At 41.5% G+C, this 11,016-nt stretch overlaps 1 protein-coding gene across 4 annotated transcripts in view; it reads left to right on the forward strand.

The window, feature by feature from the left end:
* LRP6 (LDL receptor related protein 6) overlaps positions 1-10,418 on the forward strand; it is a 124,146-nt gene extending 113,728 nt beyond the window's left edge. For 3 of the 4 annotated variants that reach the window (XM_082043678.1, XM_082043680.1, XM_082043681.1), the window contains 5 exons: positions 132-242; positions 3,207-3,437; positions 4,663-4,799; positions 5,990-6,087; positions 7,831-10,418. In XM_082043678.1, the coding sequence (XP_081899804.1) occupies positions 132-242; positions 3,207-3,437; positions 4,663-4,799; positions 5,990-6,087; positions 7,831-8,122 (869 nt within the window). In that variant the 3' untranslated portion in view covers positions 8,123-10,418. The remainder of the gene's footprint in view (positions 1-131; positions 243-3,206; positions 3,438-4,662; positions 4,800-5,989; positions 6,088-7,830) is intronic. The other variant, XM_082043679.1, reaches the window with a different exon arrangement.
* Positions 10,419-11,016: the final 598 nt, after the last annotated feature.

An 11,016-nucleotide genomic window follows, 5' to 3' on the forward strand; every position in this document is an offset into this window, starting at 1 on the left:
GCAGCAGGCTAAGTTCTCCCAAGATACTCCTGATTGTATACTTTGTTGTCTTGGGGTTTTTAAATAATTTTAAAGAGTAGAAGTTTTTGATACTGACTTCTGGTGTGTGTGTGGGGGGGTTCTCTTTCCAGTGCTTTGTTTAAACGATCAGTTCCGTTGTGCCAGTGGTCAGTGCATTGGGAAAAGCAAGAAGTGTGACCACAACCTGGACTGCAGTGACAGCTCAGATGAGCAAGGATGCTGTAAGTATAAAACCTGAGACTAGATTGCAGTATCAAAAATTTGTTTCTTACCTTTTTTATGACTTAGATTTTATTCTACCAACCAGACTGAATTAATTGTTCACAAAATGGATGCTCCTGTTCATAACTGTTGTGATGCCATTAATGCAAAATGTGGTGGAAGAGGAATAACAAAAATAACTAGTATTCGGAACAAGTAGTATCTGAGGCAGAACAGGATAGTAATTTTTCCACTTATAATTTTAAACGTTTGAAAGAAATAAAAGGTTTGTTTTACCATAACTTGTTAGTATGCTGCAATGGTGCGGTATAAAAAATCTCTCTAGCAGCATGAGCCTTTTATATATAAGCACTCTGCTTCATGGTTTTCTGATCCGGAGAATTAATAGCAGGTGCTTTTAGAATCAGAGGAGCACTCTGTTTACAGAATAAACCTTCTAAAATTTCCTTTGTATCTTGAAAAGATGTAATTCTGAGCTTGATTTATGGTTTGTAACATGTGATATCCCCTACCTTGAAACCTCCAGGGCTCTGCAAGAAAATCACTGCCTTTAAAATTCCAACTGGAAAGTTCATTTTCACCATCGGTGCTTTAAAATAAGTTGCAAACAGAATCATAGAATGGTTTGGTTTGGAAGGAACCTTAAAGATCATCTGATTCTAAGCCCCTTTCCATGGGCCAGGACACCTTCCACTAGACCAGGTTGCTGAAAGCCTCATCCAACCTGGCCTTGAACATTTCCAGGAATGGGGCATCCACAGCTTCTCTGGGCAGCCTGTTCCAGTGTCTCACCACCCTCATAATGATATAATTTCTTCCTTATATCTAAAACAAATCTACCCTCTTTCAGTTTAAATCCATTACCCCTTATCCTGTTACTACATGCGCTTGTAAAAACTCCAACTCCAGCTTTCTTGTAGGGCCCCTTTAGGTACTGAAAGGTTTTTATAAGGTCTTCCCAGAGCCTTCACTTCTCCAGGCTGAGCAACTCAACTCTTTTAGCCTGTCTTTGTAGGAGAGGTGTTCCATCTCCTGATCATCTTCATGGCCCTCCTCTGGACTTGTTCCAACAGGTCTCTGTCCTTCTTATATTGGGGTACCCAGAGCTGGACACAGGACTCCAGGTGCAGTTTCATGAGAGCAGAGGGGCAGAATCACCTCCCTTGACCTACCCATCACATTTCTTTTGATGCAGACCAGGATACGATTGGCCTTCTGATCTGCAAGCTCACATTGCTGGCTTATGTTGAGCTTCAACCAATACCCCCAAGTCCTTCTCCTCAGGACTGCCCTCAGTTCATTCTCTGCTCAGCCTGTATCTGTACTTGCAATTGCCCCAACCCACACGCATGGCCTTGCTCTTGGCCTTGTTGAACTTCATGGTGTTTGCATGGACCCACCTCTCAAGCCTATCAAGGTGCCGTTGGATGGCATCCCTTCCCTCCAGTGTGTTGACCACACCACAGAGCTTGGTGTTGTTGGCAAACTTGCTGGGGGTACACTCAGTTTCACTGTCCATATCACTGACAAAGATGTTAAACAGCACCGGTCCCAATACTGACCCCCAAGGAACCCCACGTGTCACTGGTCTCCACTTGGCCATTGAGCCACTGACTGCAACTCTCTGAGTGTGACCATCCAGCCTATTCCTTATCTACTCAGTGGTCCACCTGTCAGATCCATATCTCTCTGATTTAGGGGCAAGGTCATCTTGTTGGGACAGCGTCAAATGCTTTGCACAAGTCTGGGTAGGGACATTTCTTCTTGTGTTAGAGATCCATGTATCATGATTGACACACACATAACTTGAAAATGCAAAGCCATAGTTGGATCCTTGATCTTAAGAAAGAATAATAGGAGATGTTCTGTCGTGCTACGAAGTTATTAGTGATATTATCACAGACATATGCAGTTATCTTTACTATAGTTCATATATTTTCTGGCTTTGTAACAGAGGATGGAAAATTAGCCCACCCAGAGTAAGATTGCAGTTGTCACTGTCCCTCTTCCAGTATGATCAGAAGTCTGTTTACTTATCTCTGTAGACTGTGACAAGCTGGTTAAAGTGTGGGTTTGGTGTTCAGGGAGAAGAAAACGTGTTGAGGAAAAGACTTTCAGTAATGGATAAGATGTAAAACACTGACTGGAACAGGAAAATACTTTAAAGTCTCCTTTTCTTGTCAAATTCATGAAGCGCAGGCAGGGGGTTGTCAGTTATTCCCAGAAATGTCATTGCTTAGAATTGGTGTTGTAGGGAAAGCCACTCATTTTGACTGTTGAATAATCATTTCAGATACAGATTCCTCGCAAGGATGGCACCTCTAAAGCTGATGCTCAGCTTTATCTGTAACCATCAGTGTGGAGTAGGTTAGGTAGTTTAATAGATAGCAGCAAACCCAAAATTCATCACTGGTGCATCACCTCAACTGTTCAGCATAAGTAAATGTTACACAGTTGAGAAAAGGATGTGCCAGTCTGTTACACTGGGTGATAAACTAGGTGCTTATATGAGGAGGTGCAACCTGAAATGTAGTTGCCATTGTCTTTAATGACAAGCAGAAGCGTAACTGGAGTCCCCAGCACCGTACCCTCTGGAGTTAGGACTGCAGGTCTTGTTCCTTCAGTTCAAGGATAGCGCTGCCTGTCAGCATGAAGCAAGATCAGGACCTTGGTTCATCAAGCCCCCTGCACACGCATGTACTGTTCATTTCCTGTCATTTGTGATTCAGAAACTTCTCTGCATGTGTGGAGATCATCTTGTGCGCAGATAGCCCTTACAGACACTCAGACTCTTTAAACAGACCAATCCCAGTGCCCATTTGTTCCTAACATATATTAATTTGAAAGCTGTCTGCCTACAGAAGAGGAGGTTTTTATTTTTCCTATGTGGATGTCAGGAAAACTGAGGGTACGTGAAGCTGTTGGATTAACTTACATGGTCTGATTTTTCTTTTTCCTTTTAGACACAACGGAGGAGCCTGCACCACAGCCCAACAACACAATAGGCTCCATCATTGGTGTGATCCTGACAGTTTTTGTGGTTGCAGCGATGTACTTCATCTGCCAGAGAGTGCTGTGCCCACGCATGAAGGGAGATGGGGAAACAATGACCAATGATTATGTGGTGCACGGACCAGCCTCTGTACCTCTTGGTTATGTGCCTCACCCAAGCTCTTTGTCAGGGTCTCTTCCTGGTGAGTAAATGGTGTGATCCTTGTCCTGCTCTTTGGCACCACATAGTTGTAGCTAAGCATACATAGATATCTGTTCCAGGTGCATCACTCTTGGAAGCTGATGGAAACCAGGATTGTTAAGGCTAGTTGCCATCCTTAATAATAATAATGAACTGCTATTTTACCTATGCACGAGCATTTAGATACTTGGCAGAACTGTGTATCAAATAAATACAAATATAGTGGGAATTGTCGTCTTTTGCTACTAAAGAAACCTATTATAGCATCAACAAGGTATCACGACAGTACACACTGAAGTTACACTGAGTTATAGTTGTGAGACTTTAAACATCATGTAATTATTCTTATTAGATTTGTAGACTGGGTTTGTATGCTTGTGAAACTTCTTGTGAAGTCTGCACTGACCAGCAATAACTGTGGTCTCGGCTTATTTTGTTTGATGGTGAAGTTTCCAATGCCAATCTAAGTGCATGATGTTACTGCTCTTTCAAAAGTGAGACTTAACCGCAGTGTTGTACTTCATTTATATGCATTGCTTCTGTATATACTGATTAAATATGTACTGTAACATGTGGCTTTCGATCCAGCAGTTTCCAGTCAGAACACAGAGGTTCTGTGTGGCTGTTACAGAGTTAAAATAGTGCATGTTGCTTTTTGTAATAACCTGCTTTCATAAAGAGAGTCTTTGAACAGAATTTCCACCATTATTTCGAGCACGGGGGCAGACCTCTGCATTTCTCGCTTGGACTCTCTGCCAGATTGCTTCAGTCCAGTAGCACAAGCTCACTTAACAGTGTGGAAATTAAAGAACAGAAACCCTCTCTTCTCCTGCACAAATTTCAGTTGCTCAGTTGAGGTAGTCAGAGTCAGTTTCATGTTTTATTCTGAGGCATAGAAATAGTGTCTGAATGCCTGTTCTCTCAAGTCTTTTCCAGCCATTCAAGTGAAAGAAATCTGTTTCTCTTCACAGAGGTCTAGTATAGCCCAGTGCCAAGTCCTCCAGTTAAGTAGCTGATACACAAACCCAACACATTTATTCCCTGACAGTCTGCATTCCAGTTGTGCATCAGGGAGCACCGAATTTGCTATTAATACCAAGAAGATTAATTTTGGTTTTAGGAGTTGTGCTTATACTGCTCTTATCCTCTACATTATTTTTTAAGCTTTTTTTTCTCTGTTTGCTTCAAAGAATTTAATACTGACATACATCTTTGTTCTTCTTCAGGGATGTCTCGAGGTAAATCTGTGATCAGCTCCCTCAGCATTATGGGAGGGAGCAGTGGGCCACCCTATGACAGGGCCCATGTCACTGGAGCTTCTTCCAGTAGTTCTTCAAGTACCAAAGGCACTTACTTTCCTCCAGTAAGTCATTCTATTATTCATAGACCTTTAACAGCTTTCAGAGAAGTGCTGGTGTCTTTGTGAAGATAATTAATTGACAGATGAATGTTTTGTTTTAGTTTTCTAGCCTAATAAACATGTTTGAATATGGAGGAAGTGATTCTGAAAAGGAAGGGAGAGGAGATTGTCTTCTTCAAAAACAGTATAGGAATTTTCTATTAATTTTAAAAAGTTGTGAGAGAGCTCAGTGCCAGAAAAAGATGTTAGATTGAATGTCAGGGGAGATGAAAAAATCCCTATAAATGCTGAGCAGCTCTGGTAGAGGGATTTCCTTCCATTATACTCTGCCATCTGCCTCTGGAGGTAAGATGATGGTTGATTCTGTATAGACCTTTCAAGGAATTAAAATGAAGTTTCGTGTTATGTATCTTGCCAAGTGACAGATAAATAAAAAAGTGTCTTGCAACTCCATAGCATTCCTTTAGTCACAAATGGGCAGCACACTGCACTAGATGCTCTATAGAAGTTGGTACCAGCCCTAGAGGGCTCCCTGTCTCTTTACTTCTAACATCAGTGGTGGTTGTTTTATTTATTTTTATAAGAAGCCCACCAAGCCACTATGGAGTGTTAAAGAGTGATGTGCTTGGTCAGCACAGGCTGAAATCTTCACCTGTTTGGTTTTGATTCCAAGAATCAACCCATCATGTTGTGTCTTGAAACTAATCAAAATACTGTTTGCAGAAAGAACATGCCTGTATAGGGAATCAATGCTTGACTTGGACAGCACGCTGCAAATATTATAAAGAGTATTATACTTGGGGACTGCAAGCTAGCAGGAGCAGGCATCTGCCAGTTTGCCTAGGGCAGTGGTATCCCTACTGACAATCTAGTATTGAACAGCTAGCTTCAACTTTGTTTTTCAGCACTGGGTATGTCAAAATAGCAACAGCAGTCAGTATTTTTTGAGAAAGCTTAGTAATAGCTTCTGTGGAAATAGTAACAAGCAGTGTTTTCAATGATTGTTAAAGAACTAGGGAATAAACAGGAGAAAAATTCTGTTTGTTGAGAGGAGCTATATATGGAGTTCTTAACTTAAGGTTCCTATTAAACAGTGCTAGGAAGAAATTTATAACCTGATGTTTTCCTGATTCTCCTTCATATATTTTCTTTTTTTAAACTATGGCTTTATTCTTTTTTTTTTCCCCCCTTAGATTTTAAACCCACCACCTTCACCAGCTACCGAACGTTCACATTATACCATGGAATTTGGTTATTCTTCAAACAGCCCATCCACTCATAGATCCTACAGGTAATAATTATTACAATAGCTTCCATCAGGATCAAAGCAGTTAGTGTAGAAAATGCAGAATAAAGACAGCCTCTGCTCCATAAGAACTGCAATCAAAGGCCCTAATTCTGCAAGCACTAAAACAGGTGCTTCAATGGGTTCACATATATCGAGTCACTGATGCGTGCATGTAAGTGCAGCAGTTTTTGAGGTAAATCATAAAGTGGGTTAGTGGTACACCTCTCGGGTATATTGCTTTAGGGGGAATGACAACATGCATTGCAAAATTAGCTAAATATGAAAGGAAATCTAGTGCCATAATAACTCTGAGACAAAAATACTTACCTTGGAATGAACCCTGCCTCGTTTTGGGCTTCTGTCCTAAATAATTTGTTACATGATTCTCGGAAATGATAGGCAAACACCATATGGAGTAAAGTTGTCAATATAAAGGCCAGTAGGTCAGAAGTAACATTAATATTATGGCCTAGATAAAGCACAGAAATTCTAATTTGACATATTAAGGGTTAATATCTGAAAAAGGTTGCTAATGTTTTGTTTGTTTTCTCTGACTGATATTTATGGGCATGCAAGCTTTATCTCTGTTTACTTGAATATCTCTTTTTTACGTTCCCTGTAAGATGCTATTTAGAGTTCATTATTTTATGACTCATTACCAAAAATAAAGACAGACCTCCTACCCAAGGACATAAATGTTCCCCTCCCAAATCACTAGTAGGTCTGGTCAATGAGAAGAGAGCACTGTATTTGTCTGCTGAAAGAAATGCCTTCCTAACACAAAGCCTTTGGGGGGCTTTTGGATAATGAGGTCTCTGGGGCTGAAAAGACATCTCTTCTCCATTAGCAGAAAATATGGCCTCTGTTGTGCAGAAGGTCAGACCAGATGTTTATAATGGTCGCTTGCAGCCATATGAAAAATCTTTTAAAATGATGAGTAGCTTTCTAATGAAATAAACTCAAAATTTGGCATTGGCGTGAATCACGCTGCTCACTGGTTAGCTGGTGTGACTTTGAGTATTACAAATGGTATTAGGAATATAGCACAGGGCTGAATGTTCTTTGGAATGCTCCCCCATCCCAAAAATAAACCCTGGTCTTCCTGCTTCTGATCTTTCCGTCTTTCCTAATGTTCTGACTTGAATATAGAGGAGCTGCATCCCGACCCACTCCTGGCAACTGATTTTGGTGCTGGTAGTTGTAGCTACCAAGCACCTCCCTCTCTGATTTGTTTTCTTTAAACTATCTTGGGTTCATTTTAAAAGTTATTTTGTGGTAGTAGCCTTTGGGATTTCCATCTGAGTTACTGCTCTGGCAGTGAATGTGCCAGGTGATGTTCACTCTCCCTGTTTGGGCTCAGAAGTTAGCAGCCATAAACTAGATGATGGAAACAGAATACCTTCTCCATATAATTGCAACATAGCTATCGTCCCCTCTATCTGTGCCCTTCCAGTCCCCCTGTCTTAGGAGCAACTTCTACCTGAGCTAAGGCTATAGGGAGCATTTTGTTGGTAGCTAATTAATAATTAGTATTCCAGCGGATGCTGTAGCGCAGAGGTAGGCCTGCTGCAGGGGACTTAGTGAGTCTGCGGTGTTGGAAGGAGGAGAGTGTGATGCTGTGTCTCTGCTGCGGAGAGTCTGACCCGCTCTCCAATCCCACCTTTGCTTATCTGCCACTCGCACATCACCCAAAACACACAGTCATTTTATATGCTGACACTTTTCCCATAATTCTCCCCACCACAGCTACAGGCCTTACAGCTACCGGCATTTTGCACCTCCCACGACGCCCTGCAGCACGGATGTCTGTGACAGTGACTATGCCCCCAGCCGAAGGGTCACGGCAGCGACGGCCAAGGGCTACACTAGTGACTTGAACTATGATTCCGAGCCCGTCCCCCCGCCGCCCACTCCTCGCAGCCAGTACCTGTCAGCAGAGGAGAACTATGAAAGCTGCCCGCCCTCCCCCTACACGGAGCGGAGCTACTCCCACCACCTCTACCCGCCGCCACCGTCCCCCTGCACGGACTCCTCATGAGGGGTAGCCCCCCCGCCCCGATATCTGCCTCCGCCGTGAAAAGTGTAAATACAAAATGTTCTATTGGGGAGGGGGGAGGGAGCTCTCGGCAAGGGAGGAGGTAGGACAGTGTACAGCTAAATGTTATTAAATGGGGTGGAGGAATACTGAAGATATTTGTACAGATGAAAGAAAAAAAAGGATATTTATATATTTTCTTAAAACAGCAGCTGCTGCTTGTGCCATAAGAAGAAAAAATTTTTGTATAAAAGAACCCAGACATTTGTACAAAAAGTTTTTATTTTTGCAAATGGAACACAAAAACATGCCTTAATCCAGTGAAGTGACTGAGCACATAAGGGAGCGGAAGGACCGGGATGTGTTACTTGTCCAGCGAGGTGAGATGAGGGGTTTGTCAATACCAAAAATGTTTAAAGTAATTAACAATAAAGAAGTCTGTCTCAGAGCAGCATACCATAGATACTTGGAAGTAGCCAAATAACCTCTATGTTAACTAGAGAGGGCCAGCAACTAAAGTTAAACTTGAAAATGCAGTCAGGACAGATATTAACCTTACACAAAGGGCTTTGTTTTCTACAGGAATACAGCGATCGTAGCAGTGAATCCAGAAAAATAATCACACACTTTTTAAAATTAATACACCTCTGTTTTTCCTTAATGCATATACCAAACTAGAATGTTTAGAGCTCCCTCCTTGCTTCTGGAATTTCAGTGATTTTTGTTGGGTATATTTTAAAGTTTGCTTTTTTTCTCCAGTTTAGCTTTTCCCATCTCTTCTGCATCCTTTCTTCCTGCCCATGTCACTTTAAATCATTCTATCCTTATTTAAATTACTGCTAGAACTGGGCTGCTGTAGATTCTTTTGTTCTCCTAACTAGCATTGTTGTGCAGTGATTATCGTGCTATACATTACCTTCTTCATTTTACCAACACAGTAGGATTCTGTTCTGTACCAGGTCAGTACGATTTTCACGTAATTGACAAGGGTAATATGCATATACCTGAATGATTTTTAGTCCCTTAAAAAAGAAAACCTTATTTTGACCTAGTGCCCACAAAATGTCAAATATTTTTATACCACATATAATATAGACAGCATATTTATAAACTATGAATTTAACCGTGGATAGTTAGTTTTACTGTAAATGAATAATATATCCTTGCAGTACTTTCAGTGTATATTGATATCACAGTATACAAATCATATATATAAATATATATATATTATTTTTCCTAGTAAGGAAGCATTTAACTTTCAGTGGAGCAACTGTCCATAAAAAAAGATAGAAGTTTTGATCATTAGAAGGGGTTCCCGTGCTGTATTAACTGCTCATGATTTCTTTGTGTTAGGTAAAGCCAGTTTTTCTCAGTATGATTTTGACATACCTCCTCTTTTGCGTGGTGTGAGTTTAATACTTTAGTATTAACCGCTGTGAATGTCAAATTTTAAGATATTCTTAACCAAACCACTTTATATTTGCATCTCTATTTTTGTATATTATCATATTTAGCCCCTTCTCCTATCAGCCTCACCACGGTGATTTTGACAGGGAGAGTATATAATCAAGTGAAAACATTTATTTGTGTAGGTTGAGGGGCAACCTTGGATATTATTAACTCCTCTTTGACTCCAGTGCAGTAATTTGGATTTGCTTTGACTGTAGTGGAGCTCACGGTGTACCTGATCTTAAGACGGCATTATGCATTTGGACCTTCTGGTGACATCGAATACAAGGTGAAGGTGCTCGCTGCCTTCAAAGACTGGCCCTCTGAGTCTTCTGTCTCAAAACAAAGGTCCTGAGGAGCTTCTACCTCCTATTCTTTGGGTGTAACAACTCTTCAGATGTGCCGTTCAGGTTTTGTTGTTCTCTGTTGCTTGTTTCCCAGCCAGTTTCAACTAAAAGAGAAATAACCTGAAAATGTAGCATGGGCTTTAAGTCATGCCTTTGACAGAATTCGTGACACGTAATTCTTCCTAGTGCTGCTGCTCAGCTGGAGTACTAGAGCTTCCTTTGGTTTCAGCTCCACAGAAGACCGTAGCATTTGGGATTCCAGCTGTAATAAAGGGTCTTTTTAGTAGTCCAATCTACCTGAGGAATCTTCTAAAAGCCTTGGGTGGTCTCCAGGCTATTGCAGTTGATCTCTGGCATACTAAGGGGTTTTTTTTGCCCAGCTTCGTTCTAGGTATCTGGGAATTGTGGTAGCTGTTCTTCTGGCTCTTCCTTGCTGGTGAAGAAGCTTGTTTGTGTTCTCCAGCAGGATGGATGTTGAGGAGGGTATTGTGAACTATAAGGGAACTCAAAACCATTTATATGAAGGGGGGGAGGGCGGGTGTGTCGAGGCAGGGGGTGTTGAGGCTGGCACGCCAATGGGAATAGAAACTTCTCTGTTGTTTACATTTTTTCATGTGCAGCATTCTGTGTGGGGTTCACATGTGGAAACTTGCACTAATGAACTCAGAAGAATATTGCATTGTTGTATCTCAGTCCAAGTGCTTGTACTGCGATGGCAATGGTCTCTTCTTGCAAAATACTTTTTTCAGTGTGCCAATTTCTGTTTGAAAAACTCTAAGGTGGTTGAGCTTAAGGAGTGGTATCCTCTTTCTGGTGTGGTTGGGCTGCCTCGCTGAGGCTTGCTCTTGGAGGGAACTTCCTGCAGGTAAATTCCTAAGTGTGTTAATTACAGCAAGTGTTCTTCAGAAGAAAAATGTCCTCTGCATATGGACCATGCTGCCTGCCTTCTGCACTAGTTTGTGTCTGTCCACAACTCACCTGAAGTCTATGGGGTGGACGTATGATTCAGTGTAGGATTTGACCAAGGCTGATACACTCGTTTCAGTTTGTGCATCAGATATTTTGAGTAATCTGCTTCTGGGAGGTTCACATGAAGAAAGG

This window comes from Streptopelia decaocto, assembly GCF_964273445.1.
Source record: "Streptopelia decaocto genome assembly, chromosome: 1".
NCBI lineage: Eukaryota > Metazoa > Chordata > Aves > Columbiformes > Columbidae > Streptopelia > Streptopelia decaocto.